Source organism: Gracilinanus agilis, chromosome 6, assembly GCF_016433145.1.
Source record: "Gracilinanus agilis isolate LMUSP501 chromosome 6, AgileGrace, whole genome shotgun sequence".
In the NCBI taxonomy this organism is placed as follows: Eukaryota; Metazoa; Chordata; class Mammalia; order Didelphimorphia; family Didelphidae; genus Gracilinanus; species Gracilinanus agilis.
The window spans coordinates 63,113,353-63,135,706 of NC_058135.1; the positions used below are offsets into that span (position 1 = coordinate 63,113,353).

At 39.7% G+C, this 22,354-nt stretch overlaps 1 protein-coding gene across 2 annotated transcripts in view; it reads right to left on the reverse strand.

Moving 5' to 3' along the window:
* The window catches only part of ACSL1 (acyl-CoA synthetase long chain family member 1), a 99,222-nt gene that overhangs the window by 33,000 nt on the left and 43,868 nt on the right, over positions 1–22,354 (reverse strand). For both annotated transcript variants that reach the window (XM_044680801.1, XM_044680800.1), the window contains exons 3-7: positions 12,329–12,443; positions 9,488–9,552; positions 4,600–4,701; positions 550–649; positions 121–299 (exon numbers count right to left, since the gene is read on the reverse strand). In XM_044680801.1, coding sequence (XP_044536736.1) covers positions 121–299; positions 550–649; positions 4,600–4,701; positions 9,488–9,552; positions 12,329–12,443 — 561 coding nt within the window. The remainder of the gene's footprint in view (positions 1–120; positions 300–549; positions 650–4,599; positions 4,702–9,487; positions 9,553–12,328; positions 12,444–22,354) is intronic.

Sequence of the window (22,354 nt, forward strand, 5' to 3'; positions counted from 1 at the left end):
TCAGAAAGTAAGGGTTTAAGAGAAAAAAATAAAAGTGGGCAAGTTGGATGATATTATCTGAGGACCTTTCCAGACCTAGCATGCTGTGATTCTCCATGCCAGCAGAAGAATCTTGCTTACCTCCAGTGATTTCATGCTCATTATTTCTATCCCATGATTCTTGCCTCGTTCCACGAGGTCCCTGTCAAAGGGGTCCATGATGACTATGGTTTTAAGGCCTGGGATTAGCTTGTTTTCTACAGATTCTAACATGAGCTCTGCTTTGTCTGGCTTATCAACAAAAACCAAAGACAGTTCAGCTGGAAGAGAAAAGATAGAATTGAGATTAAACTTGGCATTACCGAAGGCCCAAGTACTATTTAGTACCAATGTACCATTTGTTCACTACTAATTAAAGCAGCATTATATACTTTTATACTTTAAGCAGATTGGATGGTGTCAGTAAACATAACCCTCCCTTCCCCAAAATTCAGTGAAAGAGAAATATTCCAAAAAAACATGTTTAATAGATTAAGCCAATATCCAGTTGAAAGAACATGAACAAATTACCTTTGTTAATTATGTATGTGATCGCTTCATTTCCAAGGGTATCATAAAGAGGGACCACCACCATTGAGTATGTATAGCAACCCTGTTCGATGATCACCCACTACACGGTGTAGGTTGGAAGAAAAACAAAACAAAACAAAACAAAACCAAAAGGTTACAGGAACATACTAAAAGTTCATCTTAAAATTTTTTGGAGCTCCCTAACAAGGCTGTATACCAAATCCCATATTGAGAATTGTGTAGAGGACAAAGCAACGTAAAATCATAGTTACTGCTCTCAGGGGTACCTCCATTACAGGTAAGAAAACAAGGTATAAAGTGCATGTGAGGATATATGAATTTAAATAATAGAAGGATTCCACCCACAACCACTGGGGGAAAAAAAAGGAATGCTCTCTTATTCTTAGTCTACAAGGTGATCAGAACAAGTGGTAGTCTTATGTTCTGCTCAGGCAACAGTACTGGATTAAGCTTTGGACCCCTCCTTCTAGGAAAGAGACTGAGAAGTGAAGGCTAGTCCAGAGAAAGGCAACTGGGACAGCAAGAAGCCTGGAGACCATGCTCATATGATCATCAGATTTGAAGAAATCAGGGATTTTTAAAAGGAATATTTGGTGGAAGGGATGGGAACCTTCAGACACCTGAAGACAAAAGCAAGGAGGAAGACTCAAACTTTTGTGTGGAAGCTGTAGAAAGGCCCAAGTAAGTTGAACGTAACAAAAAACTTCCTAACAATGAGAGGCATTCAAGGGCAGAATGTCTTCCAACGTTGAGAAAGGATGAGGTTTCAAGTTGAGGCAGGATGACTGATTGACAGAAGATTCCTGTTCAGGCAGGGTTTGGACTAGGTAGTCTCTGAAGTCCCTTTCAACTGAGTTCCTACTGAGCTTCTAACAAGGCAGTACATAATAAAGGGCCAAATAAGTTAGGCAGAGGGACAAGTTGGTGGCACAGTGGATAGAGTTCCAGGCCTGGAATCAGGAAGACCTCAATTCAAATCTGACCTCAGATACTTCCTAGCTGTGTGACCCCGGGCAAGTCACTTAACCCTGTTTGTCTCAGTTTCCTCATCTGTAAAATGAACTGGAGATGGCCAACTACTCCAGTATTTTAGCCAAGAAAACCCTAAATGAGGTCACAAAGAGTAAGGCATGACTGAACAAGTTTCATAGGCAATAAATGCTGAATAAATAAAGATTATTATGGGCTAATGTGGCCTTGAGAATTTTTATAAGAAGAAGGCACCCAAGTTGGGAAAAGGAGGAAGAAAAATGAAGGACATTCCAGACTGGAGGAAAAGTTGGTGTGAAGGCAAGGAGAAGAGAAATCACCAGGTATGTGGGAGAGAAGTTGCCTAGAGCAGAAGGTTTAAATAAGGAGATAAGGAAAGGAGTCAATGAAAATAAGGTGGTGTTGGGATTTAGAGAAGGTCTGGAATGTTAGGTAAAAAAGGAAAAGTCCTGGGTTCAAATTTGGCCTCAGATACTTCTTAGCTGTTTTGCCCTGGGCAAGTCACTAAACCCCCATTACCCTAGTCCTTACCATTCTTCTGCCTGAGAACTAATACATGGTATTGATTCTAAGATGGAATGGAAGGGTTTAAAAAAGAAAAAAAAAATCCTGGCAATTCTGCTTGACTAATCAAGTTTTAGGGTTCTTTTTTGTTTGCTTGTTAACTCAAGATCTCTCATGCCATTTTAATCACAAAGAAACTTAGATGGTTAATAAGAACTGGACCAAAAAAAAGTGTGAAAGGAGAACTTGGCATGATGAACCCTCAAGGATAGGATGTGGACCATCACTGCTTTACCAACTGTTACTGTTCTGACAGTTAGTGCTAGAAAGAAGCATTCTCCCTATGACAATCACATCGTCTGTCAACTGGAGTCAAGGAGGAACTATTTGGAGGGGAAAGCACAAATGGGGGAAAATGAGGCCATTTTGTAAATTCTATCTTAGAAGTTTGCCATTGTTTGAGGGACTAGTCTTGACCTCTTTAAGAGGATGCGGGAACTTCCTAAGCAGAGAACATATATTTATTTTCCCATAGTATCTAAGAATGGTCTGGGTGGGGAAAGGGGAAGCATATCACTCAGTATATATAACTAGTGCCTATTGATTGTACTTAGGAAGGCTGCTAAACCCAGAAAAAATGGTGGTTAAAAGATTCTTGCTATAAGGTGACTACATAAGGGAACTACAGAGTGATTTCTGAAGACAGGAATGTGCTTTCTGCTGTTCTCAGCCATTAGAACATTTTACACAAATACAGAAAGTCTTGGATATGCCTGGGAACAAAAGTATCCAAGTCCCACAAAGCTAGTTGTCCTTTAGCAGGAGGAAGTACAAGTTTCCCCAAATGGTGCATGTAACACTCAGGCATGAATTGAGCAACATAGTATGTTGGGAAGTCTTCCATTGTTTCAAAAAAGCCTGTAAAACACAACAACATAACATACTCCACGAGCTGGCTAGACCCAGTGGGCTTCTATAAAACACCAGGAGTAAATTTATTTGACAACAAGCATTGAGTTCTTAGATCACTGATTAGCTCTCATCCCAGTTAACTTACCCTTTCATTGGACACCTCAGAATCTGCCCAACTCTGAGGGAACATGTGTCTACAAATCGAAATACAGTTGATGGGTCCAGACCAGTGATGGGCTAACTATTCCCCGAAGGTCAGATCCAGACTGTCGTTTGCCCATCACTGCCTTAAGCAACTCCCCAATCACTACATCTGGATGTGGGGGCCTAGTGATTAGGGAATTGCTTAAGGCAGTGATGGGCAAACGACAGCCTGGATCTGGCCCTCGGGGAATAGTTTGTCTATCACTGGTCTAGATTAAAGCCAGCTGATTTAGATCAAGAAATAGATCAAAGCTCCACTTGTCTGACCTTGGAAGTAGTTTGTGAGATTAAAAACACATGATATTCTGTTTTAGGAAAAGGTAGAAATAGGGTGTCCCTGAAGTCTTGATGAGATTTAAAGTTATTAAAGCGATTACATAGGCTATTAAAGTTTAGAACTGTACTAATGTTTTTGGGACATGCTCTATATACATTTCTTGGGTGTCCTCTGACCCTTCTCTCCAACCTTCTCCCCTCAATCTCTGTGTCTCTATCTGTGTTTCCAGCTCACTCTTGCTCTTTCTTGAGCTCTCTCTCCCTTTCCCGTTTTGAGACAAAATTAGGGATTGCTTAGATCAGCAGTGTTTGACATAGAATACAACATGTTTGCTGAATGCATGAAGGCATTCACAGCTGCTTGTCAGAAACAATTCATTCTTGCCAAAAATGCTATTTGAATGTAGCATCAAATATAAGGCAATTTAACCTCTTAAGCAAGTGTGATTATGATGGAGGAAAAAATGTAGTAGCTGTTCTCTTATCCAGTAAATAACCTGCTTGAGTTTTTGCTTTATTATCAAATTGTCCTTTGATGATATCCTTTCATTTACTTCTGTTATGTCTTTAATTTACTAAACACTCAAATGTTTAATTTGTTTGCTCTGTGTTTGTGTCTATAGGTTGTGTGATTGTCTGGTATAAAGGACAATAATAAAATGCTGTGGGCTAAACATCAGCAACTACCCAGTCCTAAGGCATTTTCTTTTGCAATGTTGACAGTCTGGAAGGAAGTTAATTTTTAACTTTTATGATCTCACTAGAACGAAAATATCTGTTGCAAAAATAAAAATGAGTCATTTTGTTATTGAAAAACTTTTACCTTGGTTTCTACCCATTTACTATCAGGATATTTTAGTTTTTTTATTAAAGGCCTCAAACAAAGAAGTTTCTTCTCTGTCCAATATATGTTCTGAGGTTTCAATAAGGGGTATGGGATCAGGCATTATTATTATTAGGGAATACATCCATTTGTGTCCCTGTAAAATCTAGGGCTTTCCATCAAGCCAGGCTCTCAGAACACAAAACCAACTTGTACATGAAAAAATAATCCTTGTTTGCTCTCAGGCCTGACCAAAAATCAAGGCAAATCAAGAGACTGAAGAGCTAGTAGTCAAACAGTCCATTCTTAGTCATTAATACCTCAGGTCTATTTTGAGCAAAGATGCCAAAATACTGGTCTGGCGATGGTCGGTAACCCTTCTGGATCAATGCTGAGCCCACACACTCAGCCTTGTCTTCAACCTGAAAAAGAGAGAAAGGATGAGAGGAGACCCCATGGGAGAGAGGCCCCTGGCCATCATAGAACCGTTGTCCTACTAGGTCAGTAGCCAACTGGGGATCTGGCTCAGACCGAGGGATCACAAGGCAGGAGATCAGTCACTCCCACTGATAACACAAAGGGTTCAGAGTTTCTCATACAATTCTGCAAAGTAAGCGGTGCAAGTATTTATATAGAGATAAGCAAACTACAGCTCAGGGAAGAAGTCACTTGCCTGTGAGGTTGCAGCAAGGTGCAGGGCCAGTATTTGAACTGGAGATCTGGAGTTCTTCACACTACATCATACATGCATACATAAGCAGGTAGGCAGTGATTGATTAAATAACTTTCCATTAGAAAACCCTAGAGCAGCTCCTCCTTAAAAGAATTCGTGCTGAATTATCTTATAAAATAACTTTCAGGTGCTGCTAGATAGCACGATGGAGAGACTGCCAGACCTGGCTTTAGGAGGACCAGGGTTCAAATATGGCTTCAGACACTGTGTGACCCTGGGCAAGTCACTTAACTCTGATTGTCTACCCCTTGCTGCTCTTCTGTCTTAGAACTGATACTAAGAGAGAAGATAAGGGTGTAAGAAAAAAATTAAAAATAAAATAAAATAATCTGTACCTTAAGCTACCAGTTAAGCTTTCATTTTGCATATTTTATTTCCTCAACTTGAGGCTCCTTCACATGTGTCAATCCTGGGTTTGCAAAGCAGTCCACATTTTTTTTTTAATTTTATTTTGGGAAAATATAGGGGAAAAAAAGCTTTGCTTTCAATGTCTCTTAAAATGAGAGTGGAAAAAATGGTAAACTCAGGGCTGCTGACTAAAAATTCTTTTTATTATTAGAGGCATTATCATCGTACCTCAGCCCCTCACCTCCTGATTATTCAGCAACACAAAGTGGAACTCCATGTCTTCCCAATTCCAAGTCCCCAGCTCCATCCATTACATCAAGGTGTGTCTCAGGACAAGTCTAGTAAGTACAGAGGCAGCTTGTGATCCAATGAACAGAGCACTGGGCCTGGAGTCAGGAAGATCTGAGTTCAAATTTGCCCTGAGACTTAAGAGTTGTGTAACTCTGGGCAAGTCACCAAAACACTCTTTGTCTCAGTTTCCTCAGCTGTAAAACGGGGGAGCATAGTAACTCCTGCCTTCCAGGGTTGTGGTAAAGATCAAGAGAATCAATAATAAAGCACAGCATAGTGCCTGGCATGTAGCTGCTTATTTCCTCCTTCCCTCTTCACTGCAATCCTCACAACATCTTCACATCTTCTGGCTCCTTGTACTTTGCATATCTTTATTTTTATGTGTTAATTTATTTTTCTAGTAATTTATTTATTTACCAATTGCATGTAATAACAAATTTCCATATAAGTTTTCTGAAGTTAAATAATCCAAATTGTCTCCCTTCCTCACCCCCTCCTGGAGCTGATAAGCCATTCCATCTGGGCAATACATATATTATCATTTGCATATCTTTAAAAACAAAACAAGCAACAATAACAAAACCTCAAACCCTGCCCCTACCTACATTGATACTTCCTCAGATTATTTTTTCTTTCCCCCCACCTTTTTCTCTTCCCCCCTTCCTATCTCCTCCCTTCAGTCCCCTTCTTTCCCTCTCTCCTTTTCCTCTTGCTTCCAAACTCTTTTTGAATGAACTATCTCCATACAGAATTTTTTCAATTCCTCACTAGCTACTCATCCCTCTTCCATCTCTCCCTCAGATCTCTTCTAAAACTGCTCCTTTGACAAGTCACCAGCTGAGGTCCTGAGAGTTTAATCCAATGGGCCCCCTTATTTTGCCTCTCCTTCTCTTCTCCTTCCTGGTTTTTTGAAGGCTTGGACCCAGCTGAAGGAGTGTGCCCAGATGGCCTCTAGCATGGAAGCCCTCTTCGTCTGCTTCCTCCTAACCAGTGCCCTGAAGCCTCTGGACCATATCTTCATCTTAATCATGACAACTTGCCCTTCCCAGAACACTGTGCTTTCTTCACAACCATCTTGTGAGGTGGTTTCTTAATATACACTTTAACAACAGAAGAGGAGATTGAAGCTCAGAGGAGTCTCCAGGAGACCTACCCCAAACCCCACAGCCCTAGGCAGGGAGAGGCAGGGCTACAAAGCAAACCCAGAACCTCCTTCAAACTAGTGAGGCAGCTTCCCCTCTTCAACACTATTATTCTGCTTGGAAAAAGGCAGATACTGACAAGGCTGGATTAACTGACTATTCCTGAGACTACTGAAATTCTGTTATTTATACCTGTGCAGAAAGGTGGTGGAGTGGGTGATTCAGGAAAACAGTCACAATTTCAAGCTGTTTTGATCTATTTTTTTTTCTTTTTGGAGAATGGATCTCCCTATCTCCAGCAGACAGTGACCACTCCTGACCCCATTACTGCTTGACCCCTGCTTTCCAATCTGGCCAGGTCAGTTCTCCTTAGGTAGCTTGGTACCCTTTCCTACTGAACTCCCCACTTCCTTTTCCCAGAGGCTCCTATTAGTGCCAGACTCAACACTGCAACTCAAACCTCCTGTGCTCCTACAATATACTACCCTCAGCCCCCCTGGGGAGCAGGGATTATAAGCCCTATAATCTATATATATATACACATATAGGTTATCCTATAAGTCACCAAGAGGAGCAGGTTGGTCTTTATTTTTTTAAATAGTTAAATCTAATTTAGGTATTCTCCAAAGGCAAATCTGTAATGTATGAGCTAGGAAATTCAAAAAACTCAATGGCCCAAACAATGCAGAATATCTTAATATCTAGCATCATCAGAGAATACAGAGTTCTGGTTAGAAAATAACAATTCTCTTTCTATGTAGATTCACACAAACATATGGGCAGCTAGGTGGATAGAACACTGGGCCTGGAGTCAGGAAGACTCATCTTCCTGAATTCAAACCCAACCTCAGCCACTTACTAGCTGTGTGACCCTGGGCAAGTCACTTAATCTGGTTTGCCTCAGTTTCCACATCTGTAAAATGAGCTAAAGAAGGAAAGGGCAACCACTCTAGGATCTCTGTCAAGAACATCCCAAAAGGGGTCATGAAGATTTGGACAACTAAAAAACAGGAAAACACACATATAGCTATAATGTGTTTGTATATATCTACATACATGGCTAGTGTGTATATGCAGATTATAGTGAATAGATATGTATCTGAAGAACTAGAAGATGTATTTAAACACACATGACAACAAAGATAAATTGCTAATCTTTTCCTTGATAGTTCAGAAAGTGTTTTAGCATACAGCAGGACCTAAAACTCATCAGTGCCATAGGGTGGCTTTTTCTATAATAACAACAAATGCAAACTGTAACTCACATTTCTCTGATGTGAGTTAATAAGTTTGCATTTGTTGTAGTACAAGTGGTATCATCCTTATTTTGTAGAGAAGGAAAGTGAGGTGCAGAAAGATGAAAATGGCTTTCCCAGGCTCATTTAACTAAGAATCACTGGAGCTGGGATATTTTACTCCAGATCCAGCATTCTTTATCATACCACAGTTAAGAGAGTTCTGGTTGATGGAATGAGTGAACTAAATAAACCAGTTTTTCTTGATGGAATGAAAAACAAAGGCTTAAAGGAAAGATAGACTCTATTTAAATGAAGCAAAAAGAATGTCCCTAACCTCATTCCCACACTTAGTTCTACAAAGAATGAGGAGCTCTTTGTAGATCTATCCATACCACCATCTAACATGAGTCTCTCCCCCCACCTCTCTCTGATAAAAACTCTTTGGAGGAATTCTCGCTAAACTGTTGGATAGAGAAGAAAACAAGGAGCCCAACCATGAAAAAGAGCATTACAGAGCTCTTTAGTACCCCAAAAGCCCCAAACAGAGGCCAGCCTCCCCTACCCCACCCCCATCCAGCCTCTCTTCCCAACTCCCATAGTTAGTCAAGGATACTCTGTCTAAAAACTCACTCTCAAGCTAAGAGGGCTGGGGCACTGATTCTTGTGCTACTTGCAAATAGAAAACATTCCACATCTGCTCTTGGATTCATCTAGCCTCTTAACCTGAATATCAGATCTTTGCTTATTTCTATCCCTAGGGGGTAATAAGGAGGGAGACTTTTTTAGGTAGTTGGGTTTTCTGGTCTGGGCCATCCCCAAATTAACATTTCTAGCTGTTCCTAGGGTACTACTTGACCTGGGGAAATTTTGCAAGATCTACAATTGGTGTAAGCAACCCTACAAACTTTCCCACCCACTCTGAAGGTTTTATAGCTCAGCTAAATCCCTCTGCCATTCATAAGGCAACAATTTAAAGGGGCCCCAGTCATGAATCAGAATGTCCTGGAGCGGAACTTATCCAGGGTGCCAATATTTCCTTTGTTTCCAAATGGAACTTCATGAGGAATGTCACCATTCAGGCATTTGCTTACACCTTTCTAAGCACTTTCTTTAGGTACTTGTACTACGTCCCAAGACTGGATCAGGACAAACACCATTCCAGGTTCAAATATGAGAGATGCAATCAGGAGGGGCCGGGGGAAAATTGGGAAACAGGTTCTGGTCTAACAGTCAGGAGACCTGGGCTCTCTCTCTAGTCCTGAGTCAGTCATTAGCCAGCCTCCAGGCAACTATGGATCCGTCATTCACCTTCATATAGATCTTAATTTTCCCATTTGTAAGATGAGGAAATTGGTGACTTCTTATTCTTTCTAGCTCTACAAATACCTACATAATGTGTCCTGTATTAAATGGTATGTGCATAGGTTAAACGAGGTATGAAAACACGGAGCCTTACCTCTTTATATGAAATCCACTCATATGGTTGATCAGGTTTCCGAGAGCCTAAACAAGGGCCATTATCTACAAGAAAATTTTCAAAAAGTAAGACTTAAAAAACCCCCCCTGTTATTCTTAGAATTGCATTATTACCTGACAGTTTGATTTAGATCTGAAATATTTCCCCCACAGGTGTCATTATTATTCTATAGAAACAACAACAAATAACTAATAAACTATTCCTTTTTAAAAATATTTTTATTATGAATCCTTGCTTTCTGTCTTAGTAACAACTCTCTTCCTAAGCTCTGCTTAGTTTTGCTTAGTGGTTTTATGTAGGTAGGTATTTCTTTACTTTGGGTTACTGTAAGTATTTCTTTAGTCTCATTTTATTCAAGCTCAAAGAGAGAAAAAGTTTTAGAGACAGTCTTATTGGCTAAGAGCCCAGAATCATTTAGGTTCTTAAGAGAAGGTGAAAAGTCACCTTGGCCACAGAGGGGTAAAAGATAAGAAGCAAAGGAAATGGAAGTGGGTCTCAGTGGTAAAGTTAAGGGGACCTTGGGTCTCTTGAGTTGTGTTTTCCAGCTCTCGTAAGAGAAGGTGGCTTTGGGAACTTGGGACGTCAAAAAGTAAATTCATAACAAATTCATATTAAGGAAGGGAGTGATGATAATATGGATGATCCAAAAACCTTTTCTCCTTGATTTTGGGATGGTGGTGACTTTCGCCAATTAGGGTAATAAATATAATTGTATCCTCTTGCAACACACTAACTGATGATCAAAGAAGTCATTTCAGAAAGGGACAAAGATGAGGTGTAATTTTTTTGTTTTGTTTCAGACACATACTCCATATTTAGATAACTAACCCAAATCTGCCTGTATATTCTAAGAGATAAAAAACCCCCAAAACTCTAGAGATCTTTTTTGCAGTTTGAGTAAGGCACAATGCCTCCTAGCTTTGGTTTCTGCTTGAGAGCAGCTACTGCACTCAGTGTCTTTTTTGTCTTTCTTTGTGCCCGCAGTACTTAGCACAGCATCTGGCATATAGTAGATGCTTACTACTTATTGACTAATGAAGAAGTGACTTAGATGATAAACACAGGCAAGGTCCCTTTCATTCATGGAGCCTGTAAACTTCAACCCTGTTACACTAACTCCACAGTTTTGCCAGTCTCCTCTCAGTCTTGTCCACAAGCCCAAGTTACAAGTCAAGTTACATCTATCAGTGGTAATGGCCAGTACTTGTTCACTTTGAGTGCATTTCTATTTGACCAACCATGGTGTGTCAAGAACATCATCGAGGCCTTGATATGCATGCCACCATGTATTATAAAAACTCCTTAGGCTAGATTCTAGTGTTGACTCTGTTATCAACTGGCTAGAAGATATTAGAAGACTCACTTAATTGTTTGTGACTCAGTTTCTTCATCTGTAAAACAGAATCAGAACAGATACTTTCCAATCCCTTTGCTTCATGACTTTTGCCTAAATGGTTAATTTGGGTATTTTAATGCAAAGAATGGAGGGGGCAGTAAAGGACCAGCACCTTTAATTATAGAATTCAAGATGCTCAGGAACATAAAAGTGGATTATGAACAATTTAGTTTGCTCAAAAAAAAAACCACATTTGGTAAATTTAGCAATATGAAAGTTTAGAAAAAGGAAAAAAGGGTGGGGGGGGGATGAGATCTTTGGGAGGGAGGGTTTATTTCTTGCAGCCTGCTTCTTCACTGGGCTATCTATCTAGGTTTGAGGGATGGTAGAAAGAATCCTGAACCTAGAGCTGGAGACCTGAATTTGAAAGTCAGCCCTAGTACTTACTAGTCATAGTGGGAACCTCAACTAATCCTCTCTGAGCCTCAATTATCTTTCTATAAAATGGGAATAGTATTTTTACTTCCCATATCACAGAGTTATTGCATTGAAAGTGCTTTGTAAATAACAAATATGCACTCCTATTTTGCATTCCTATTATGCACAAAAAGCATAAAATGAAGTAGTTGAAGATGTTCTCTGTACTGGGGGATAAGAAGGGAAATAATCTCCAGAGCACCAAGAAACTTTACCAAAAATTTAAAACACCAAGTATTTGAGTTTTTCCCATATTTTAATATTTTATTTTTTCCCCTCAATTACATGTAAAAACAACTTTTAACCTTTGAAAAAAAACCTTTCTTTCCATCTTGGAATCAGTACTAAGTATTGGTTTGAAGGTAGAAGAGTGTTAAGGGCTGGGCAATAGGGGTTAAGTGACTTGTCCAGGGTCATATAATTAGGAAGTGCCTGAAGTCAAATTTGAACCCAGGACCTCTTGCTCTAGGCCTGGCTCTCAATGTACTGAGCCACCTAATCACCATTTAACCACTAAAGATGTTTTTTTTTTTCGAGCCAAATTCTCCTCCTTCCCTATTTGAGTACTTTATATGACAGTATAGCAGGAAGTTCAAAGTTACTATGGATTCTGCTCTCCCAAGTAGAGTATATAGTTGAGGAAGAAAAAGTTAATTAATAATAATTAGGACAATAATAGCTAACCTTTATTTATACAGTGCTTCAAGGTATGCAAATTGCTTTACATATATTATTTCATCAAATAATAGAGGAGATAACACAATGAAATGTGAGCATAATAACTGAGGGACATCTCTAGAAATGAGTGGATAAAATGCCATTACAGCATCATCAGCACCATGATATCATCAGGTAGTATAAACCGCAGCATCGGTCAGAGTTTCTAGTGGGGGCCCAAGCAGAGTAAATGGGGTGGGCTGAATGAAGGTGAGCCCAGGGCTGATTCTCTATCAATCACTCAAAGCTTCACGACAGCACAGATACACAGATTAAACATAACTGCTTACTTGACACCTGTATACCCCTCTGGAAAGTTTCGTATAGTGTTGTTACATCATCATAGAAAAATGACAACGGTTCGTCGCTATCGAGCATTGAAGATCTTCTGGCACCATCGCTGCCCTAGAAAACAGACAGAAGAGAGGGTGGATGAGTTAAAAAAAAGAGAGAGAGAGAAGGAAAAAAAAAACCCAACATACTCTAACCAAGAAGTCTCCCGAGTGCCATATTCAAAGAAGCAGCTTAATAAAAGTTTGTTTCATGGAAAGAAACTAAAGATTTGATCTCTTAATTAAAGTGATTAATTAACTTCACTCAGAAGTTACCATTGTTTCAGGTAGAGTGAAGCCAAACTGGATCCACTGGGCAATAACTTAGTAGGACAGGGGATGCAGGAAACAATCCTAAAGAAAAAGACTTTGCTTACACATGAACTAATATTAGCACAGCCAGGATAGACCAACAAGTAACAGCTGGGTGGCTTCACAAACACCATTCAGTAGAGCAGCAAGGTGGTAAGCAGTGGTAAGCAGGCTGGCTTTTGAGTTAGGAGGATATGATTGATCTTTCCTGGTAGTCTCAGCAATTTCATCTGTAAAATGGGTCATAATAATGGTACCTACCTAACAAGGTTATTGTGAAGATTAAAAAGAAATTATATATAGAAAGTGTTTTGCAAACCTTAAAACATTAGATTAATATTTGCTATGAATATTTTCAAGGACTGAACTATCTCAATGACAAGATTAATAATTTCTGAACACTGTTGGAGATACTGAACTAGTCTCTCTACCTATATCTTTGATGTCTACTTATAGCTTTCTTTAATGCTAGGTTTACTATTCAGTAAACATTTAAAATTAGCAACTGTTTTGGGTTCCTTCTAAATTTTTTTTTTTGAGGTGGGGCTAGAGGAGGACTTAAAATTGTCTAATTAGGGAGAACAAAACATTCACAAATTGTTGGTAATAACAGTATAGAGATCTCTGAATGGCTTAGGAAGAGTGATCTGTTACTTGAAAATGTGACAACCCCACTCCCTTTTATATACATACTTTTGTTCAGTTGTGTCCAACTCTTGGTGAACTCATTTGGGGTTTTCTTGGCAAAGATACTGGAGTGGCTAGCCATTTTCTTCTTCAGCTCATTTTACAGTAAGGAAACTGAGGAGTCAGGGTTAAGTGATTTGCCCAGGGTCACACAAGTGTCTGACACTAGATTTGAACTCTGGAAGATGAATCTTCCTGACTCCAAGCACCTGGCACACTAACCGCCCTACCTAGTTGCCCTGGATAACCTCTGGGGTCCCTTTTAGCTTAAACATTTTAAGAATATACAGAGAGGATTTCAGTGTTTATAGAGTGGAAAAAAGTAAATTTCAATTATTCTAACTTCAAGGCTTTTCTTAGTTTTATTTTAATAAAGTGCATGTGATTTAGTGTTCAAGAATTTAAAGACCAATTTGATATCCCTTTAAAACTTCCTTTTCCCTAGAGGATGAAAACTATTACAAATGCTTAAAGAAGGTAATTCTTCCCTCCCTAACCTTTTAATTCTTATTTATCCACCTTTCCCAAAATCCTTTCATTATTCCCCAACTGTGCCCTCCTACTTCTTGATTCCTTTATCCCCTCATCTTACCCCCTTACCTCTTAATATGTACTCCCCTCTAGGTATCCCCACTTCCCTCTCTCTTTTCTTATCTCTTTGTCCTCCTTTCCCCCACCCTTCCTAAAGAAGGTTCTTCTTCCGGTGTTTGTGCAAAGCGACAGAATAATCTTTTCTCACTTCAGCAGCAATCTGGCTTTCCTATTTGCCTCCTAAAACAAATCTTTAAATCAATGAAGTCACTCTGGCATTGTGGAGCTTAGCTGATAAGGTAAATTATATATACAAGTGGGGTGAGGTGCAACAGTGGAAAGAGCATACTACTTTGGAATCAGAGGAACTGGATTCAAATCATGCCTCTATCACTTCTTCCTTTTTCCTCTGTGATCTTGGGCAATCCAAATTAGTTTAAAATGAAGGGATAGGATTGGTTGGGCTCTAGGATCCCTTTCTGCCTTAAATCTACAATCCTATGAACTAATCTCAATTTTTGCTCTCAATTCCACTGCCTTTAAAAAATCTATGATGAGGCACAACTAGATGGCTCAGGGGATAGAGATCCAGGCCTGAAGATGGGAGGTCCTGGGTTCAAACTTGGCTTCCAATACTTCCTAGCTGTGTGATCTTGGGCAACTGCCTAGTCCTCACTACTCTTCTGCCTTAGGACCAATACTTACTAAGACAGAACAAAGGGGTTTAGAAAAATCTGTGCTGAGATGGGTGATTGGTAAATAGATGCTTGTTAATGGAAAAAAAGTTAAAATTAAAAAAAATCAATAAGGTACTTTTCTCTATTTTTTTTTGTTCATTAAAATCAGTTATATAGAAAATCGTAGTATTTAGAACTAGATTAGATGATTATTTAGTCCAATCTCCTTTATTTTGCAAGGGACCAGAAGGGGCTCCCATGAAATGATGCATCCATACCCTGAAAGTTTGTGTATTTCAGTGTTCTTTCCACCAGGCTACACACTTCAATACTTTAAGAATCTGTCCTTCTTCCTCTAACATAGATTACAACCCATTCCAGATTCAATAAATGAGCTTCTGAGTCTCAGCCAGGAAAAATCCACCTCTGACCAGCCTTCCTAGGCTTTTTCACACACTTTATCACTAGGAACTCATGCTCAAAACCTGCTTATGCTCCATGGTCAAGGTATTCTAGGACCCAGGGTTGGCTACCCCTCACAGATGAGGCTTTCAATGAGGGCTTTGCTTCTCTCTAATCAGACTTATCCTACGCTCCTTTGCATCTGGAAATGGATCAATTCAAAAGAAACCTTACAAGAAGCAGGTCTAGGATCTAGAACAGAAATTCTCAACCTGGAAATTAAAAAAAAAATTAAAGTTCTATTTCGATAGAATTAGTTTCCATTTTAATCATATATATATTTTATGCATTCAAAAACATTATTCTGAGAAGGGGCTTTCTGGGCTTTGCTGGACTGCCAAAGGGGTCCAGTCCAGGATACAAAAAAGATCTCTGATCTAGACGATGTCATTTTATTCAAGGGGATTATCCTATTTGCAAGAGGGCTTCAATTTTGGCAGGGCTTCCCATGCTATTTCAAAATGAATCATGCATGTCAAGAGACTGAAAGGTACATTCTATTAATGACCAAAGGCAGAGGTCATTTTTCATAGTCTGAAGCCAACAGGGAAAGACAGCCCTGTTAGAAAAAGTAGGCCATAGGGCAGGACAATGGATGGTGCCATAGGAACTCACTCACTCTTTCTTTCTTTCTTTCCCTTCCTTCTATCCTTTCTTTCTTCCTCCTTCCCTTCCTTCTGGAGTGAGATGGGATAGAGAAAAAATAAATGCTGGGTATTAGAAAAAAAAATTTCTTTAAAAAAATAGAAAGTGGAAGGGGCAGCTGGGTAGCTCAGTGGATTGAGAGCCAGGCCTAGAGACGGGAGGTCCTAGGTTCAAATCCGGCCTCAGACACTTCCCAGCTGTGTGACCCTGGGCAAGTCACTTGACCCCCATTGCCTACCCTTACCACTATTTCACCTATAAGTCAATATACAGAAGTTAAGGGTTTAAAATTTAAAAAAAAAAATAGAAAGTGGGGAGGAGAGGAAAACAAGAGATAGAAGGAAAGAAAAAAATTGAGAAAGTGAAGAGAAGAATATAGTAGGAACAAGTAATTCCCAGACGTATGTCCAAGCTAGCGTATAAAGTTGTCTTAATATCACTGGTAGAAACAGTAACTACCATTTATAGAGCCCTTTAAGGTTTGCAATGTGCTTTCCATACATGATCTCATTTGATCATAATAACCCTGTGAAGTAAGTCCTGCAAATATTATTATCTCTTCTTTACAGATGAGGAAACTGAGGCTCTGGCAGGTTATGTGACTTGTCTGTGTTCACAAAAATAGAGAAGTAGGGGGGTCCTAACCCAGGTATATCCTTGCCACTACACCCTGTTGCCTCTTCCTAATGCTCACAATCACACTATACTAAGAGTGCTTAACCTTGCTTGTCCTGGACTCCTTTGGCTCTTTAGGGAAGCCTATGGACCCCTTCTCAGAATAAAGCTTTTACATGCATAAAATAAAATCCTTGGGATTACAAAGATCAATTAAATGGAAAATAAAGATATACTCTTTCCCCCATTCAGATTCACATACCCCCTGAAATCAATGTCTGTGGACCTCAGGTTAAACTTTGTCCTGTACCTTTTTTCAGGACAGTTTTCTCAGTGATGTCTCATACAAAGCAGCACCAGCCATTAAGCTATTTTGATGGAATATTTTTGGAGTTACAAATGGGGGCAAATTTTGTTTTTCCCACTTTCATGCTGTAAGCCTTCACATTTACCTTCACTGCTAGAGTCACTGGTACAAACTGCCAGTCTCCTAAAATGTGGGCAATTTGAATGGATTTCATCACAGACAAACCTGTCTTTGCAAATATGTTAAAAGCTGACTAAACAGAAAATGAGAGGTTAAAAAAGCACTTAAGAGTCATGAAAGTTCATTGTATCCCTATTAAAAACACCTCGAAAGGCAGCTTAGGGATGAGTGACTTATTATTACACAACCAAAACAAAATGCAAGAGTTTCTAGATTAAGAAGCAAACCTTCTTCCTGCCAACAAATCCTGATCTTCAGGAGAACAGGTGAAACTGGGTGAAAGGCTTCTTTGAGTCATTTCACTGTGAGGTGAGCTCGACGGTGCCAAAAACCAAACAAAAAAAGCAGCAATCGTACATTTTGTACTTGGGAAGTTTTGCTCCTGTGAACGGTTATTGATTACAAGCTCTCTTTCCCAATGAAATTCAGTTGTCACCTCTCTCTCCTTGAATTCAAATTCTGTGACTGTGGAGGATACAGCCTGAGCCTTATACATTGGTAAAAAGCTTCAATGTATGGAAAACTGCTGTGAGCCTCTAAGGTCACAGAATATTTATATGTGGCACAGGATATGCTCAGACCCAGTTACAAAGTGATGGGTATTGAGTGTTCTAATCAGGTACATTTAGTTAGTTTTATTCCACAGCACCATTTTCATGCCCACTCCTTTTTAAAAGGACAAAAACTTTTATGTAATTTAATGCTATAAATAACTACTACAGTAGAAAAGTACTTTTTATAATTATTTTTAAAAATACAACTTGAAAGTAGTTTTCAATCTCTTTTTGTGTTGTGGACCCCTTTGGCCTCCTGGTAAAGTCTTGGGGCCCTTTCTGAGAATAATGTCTTTAAATGCACAAATATAAAAAATACCTATAATTAGGAAAGAAATACAGTTATAATTTTTTAAAGCTCATCAAACTCAGGTTAAGAATCCCTACTGTAAAGGCTATTTCTATATAATATATGAATGAATAGGAAAAAGAGGGAGAGGGAAGGGAGAGTCCAAAGAAGGTTTCTAGGCATTTCAAGAAAAGGCAAACACACACACAATCAATCAGTCAGTCAATAGTGGAGAAATCAAGTAAGTGAAAAAGTCAGAGTCCCTAGGTTTTAGTCCCACTTCTGTCACTTCCTACTTATATGATATTGGCCAAGTCACAACCTCTCTGGGCCATAATTTCTTTCATTTGTGAAATTAAGAGGTTGGACTACTGGCCTCTAAGGTCCCTTCCAGCTCCAAATCTAGATTCTTGATGATCCAAACCTGTGGACTCTTTCCTATATAAGTGCTTGGATTTGGGAACAAAAGCCCCATAAGATGCAGATGAGCAGAAACAACAGCAATAGGATATTACAGGGTGAGGAGTAAGGGCTGCTGCTGCCAGGCACTAATTCAGATCTCTCCTAAGTCTAGGGCCACCTAATTCAATGAATATGGGGACGGGCAGCTAGGTGGCTCAGTGGATAGAGAACCAGGCCTAGAGATGAGAGGTCCTGGGTTCAAATCTGGAATCAGATACTTCCTATCTGTTAACCCTGGACAAATCACTTGATCCCCATTTCCTTGCCCTTCCTGCTCTCCTGTCTTGGAACCAATACACAGTACTGATTCTGAGATAGAAAGTAAGGGTTTAAAAAATGAATAGGGGGGAAGTGGCTGCAGAGTTGTCATTATTTGTTATTCTTAAGCTTTTTCATTTTCAAGGCTGGGGGAATGGATGAAGGGGTGGAGGTATCCCTTAGTTTCTTGCAGTAGAGAAATGGCAATATATGTGCCATTTCACCATTGTAAAAATGTAAAAATAGGAACTAAATAGGACAGAGGTTAGACAAGAGGGAGCCAGCTTAACCAAAACATGGCTTTAAAAGAGGATTTAACCAAATCCATGGTTGGCTTTTGAAAAGGAATGTTGCTTGTAGAAGTGGGAAAAGACTATGTTGGTACATAGTATCTGCAAATTAACCTTGTTTCCCACTCATTCCTTGGTGCCCCTTATCATATAATTGACAATCAGGAAGTCCTATTCCTCTCCCAACCCTTTAACTCTTCTTATGTGACAGAGTGACCATAGAGGGTGTTATAAGTAAGACTAGATTAGCTGGTTATTAGGTATTGATTATATATTGATTAGGAAGTACCTAGCAGGAAGGAGCTGGAGCTAGGAATTCCAGGATGGAATAAGGGAGGAGGAAGTCTGTCTGTGCCCTGAGTGTGGACTCCATTAGTGGTGGGCAAAACTGTTGCCAGCCTGGGAGACCTCAGAGCAAAGGACATCCTGCTTCCTGTTTTCCCCTGGGATCCTGTGTGATGTGGCATCTAAGAAAAGGACAAATCTACAGAGCCAAGAGAGGAGGAGAAGTTTGAAAACTGGAGGACAGTGCTTCAAGCAGAACCCTCTCTACCTGGTACCTGAGATCATCTTGACTCCTGGCATCCAGAGATCATCAGTGGATTGCAGTGAGAATCCCAAAGCCACTAAGTCCTAGCTGCATGCAAGCTTGGCAGGTTCCAGGTTTGAGGCAGAAACCCAGAGACTCCACTTATAGCTCCTTGAGCCCTGTTAGTTTAGATCACTTAGATAAGAGTAGAATAAGTCCTCTCATTGCCCTGTGGTTTTATCCCTTAGATTTTAAGTATAGAAATCCTTTCCCACCTTCTAGTCTAACATAATTAAAGCTGTTAAGTCCCTTTTACCTTGTTAGCCTGTTACTATACTCTGGTCTAGTGGAAGCTGGGTGACAGTTAAGATCAACTGCCATTCCTGTGGAAATCCAGTAAACTCTGGTCTCTTTACCCAGGTCCAGTCTCTCATAAATCCTAGAGTGTGTTCCCACAAAACACTTAGTTTATTGTAATATCCCTGGTGACCCCATTACCTCACTTATATTTTCCTACAAGGGTAACACACAAATAACTCACATGTTTGCATAGCTAATCAAGAGCTTTCTTTGCTGGTCATAAAAGCATCTCAGAAAGCTTAATAAGAGCTAACATTATATAGCATATTAAGGCTTTAAAAGTGCTTTATATAAGTTAACTCATTGGATCCCTTCAGTGGTTGCTGCTATTATTCCTATTTTAGAGAGGAGGAGACTAAGGCAGAAGAGGGCCACACAGCTAGTAGTGTGTCTCATGCAGGAATCAAACTCAAGATTTCCAGACTCTAAATCAAGCGCTCTGTCCTCTGTGATATCTATTGCCTCTAATTTCCTTTCATCCACTGACATTTCAGCCCCATATGGCATGAAGATTTGGAGTTAAGAGAACTCAAATTCAAATTCTGGCACTTAGTACCTGTGTAACTGGGCATCTCTCTGGGACTGTTTCCTTAATTATAAAATGAGGAGGTTAAACTAAATGATCTCTGGGGTTTCTTCTAGCTCTAGTCTAGTGATCTAGAGTCCAGACCTATGATCTCATGATCTTTCTCCTCCCTCATACATAACTTCCATATCCAAAAGCCCCCCCCCCCCCAACATATCAAGCCAGTTCTCTAGGGGTGAGTGATATGCAGCTCATCTCTGCCCTTCTTTGTGTACATACTAAAGGCTACCAAACCATACCCTTCTGGAGTGGGAAGGGGCCTTGAAGACAAGCTCCTAACCCAAGAGCTAACCTGCAACCAACAATGAAAACCCATCTTGTGCATCTCCTACTTTTATCTCTCTCTTAACACTGGGCACCAGTTCATTTCTCATTGAAAGGCTTCCTGGGAGATGACTGTTGATGTTTTAAAATTCCAGACATTCAGTAAGTGTGGCAGATAGATGGGACCACAGAATCAAAGATTGGGAGCTACAAAGAGAACTCAAAGATCATCTGGTCTAACACCCTCACTTACAGATAAAGAATTGAGACCAATGAGGTCAAGAACTTGCTACTTAAGGTCACCTAGCTATTAAATTTTACCATAAAACACAAACTATAATGAAATAATCTCAGAGATCAACCACAATTCTGAAATCTGGCTTTTCCTGTTTTTGGACCATTCTTATGATCATATCATAGCCTAATATGCTCCATCACTCCAAATAAATCACTTTCTTACCAGGGAAGTCAGAAGAAGTGAAAAAGATATTAGATAGAGGAAAATAACACTTAGTACTATATTGATTCTTTTTTCTTAACCCTTAACTTCCATCTTAGAATCAATACTGTGTATTGGTTCTAAGGCAGAAGAGTGGTAAGGGCTAGGCAATGGGGGTCAAATGACTTGCCCAGGGTCACACAGCTAGGAAGTATCTGAGGCTAGATTCAAACCCAGGATCTCCCAACTCTGAGCCTGGTTCTCAATCCACTGAACCACCCAGCTGCCCCCCCCCCCATATTGATTCTTAAAGCCAACTTATACTTGTTAATGGATTCCAAGTAAGAACCCAAGAAAGTCCCTTAGAATGGCAGATGGCTTGAATCTATCTTACTTGAATCTCTAATGCTGTACTTATTTCAAGTTGTTTATGATTCTATCACTGCCAACATGGCAGAGAAAGAAAGGAAGGAAAAGAAACAAAAGTTGTCAACAAGGTCAATGTGTTGACTTGTTTTTGCCTGATTGTAATCAGTTGTTCCAAGGGACTGTTTAATGGGGGAAGGTGGGAAGGGAAGAGGTATTGCAAACTGACAATGACTTTTTTTTTTTAAAGAGGAAAGAACGTCAATAAAGCAAAACAACAAAAAAAAGGTGGGGAATCCTCGTGTCTAGTATTTCAAGCTTGGAAAGGACTTAGCATAGCTCACATTTTGCTGGCCTAGCCTGAGAACCTAGGAATGTTATGTTATAGGCATCTAGGGAAAAAACCCAAAACTCATAGTCAGGACTTCGGTGGGAAAATCCCTACATATTAAATGTCTTTGAAGTTTGGTTTCTACCTTTACTGAAACTCTGAAACTGACCCAATATTTGGTTTCCTGGCTCTCTCTGCCTTGAGGGTCTTCAAAGCTCTATTTGTTTTCCACCTGTAGACCCAATTCATATGTCCAAGCACTTGCTTTGAAAGGCATTTATAATAATGTAACTTTTCTTCCTCTTCCCTACAGACCACTCTATCAAAGAATGTCAGTTATTCAGAGCATCCTAGCTCCTAATAATGGGGCAGGAACTGTAAATCTTGCTTTCTTCCTCATAGCATTGGTCTAAAGTTGAGATATGCTTTGGGGGCCAAAGCTGTTAAAATGATCATTTTTATTTACACTTGGTCCATCCATTGAGACCATTTTCTAAAGACAATTTAGAGAAGTGTAAACTCAGCTGCTAGCATGGAATGACAAAAAGGACACAGGTTCAAACCCCACTTTCTGGACTTTAATTCCCATGTGACTTCAGGCAACTCTTTAAACCTTCCCACACTTCAGTTTCCTAATCTATTGAATGAGAAAGTTAGACTAGATGACGTCTCCAATTTCCAGTAATCTATAATCCTATGATGTACTTGGTATTTGGATACTGGTACGATTTATGCAACAGGTGTTTCTGAAAAGTTGCATTCACTGAATTAGTATAAACCAACCATAACCCTCACTTCTCCCCTAAATTTACCCAATGAATTCAGAAATGCTTATTTTCC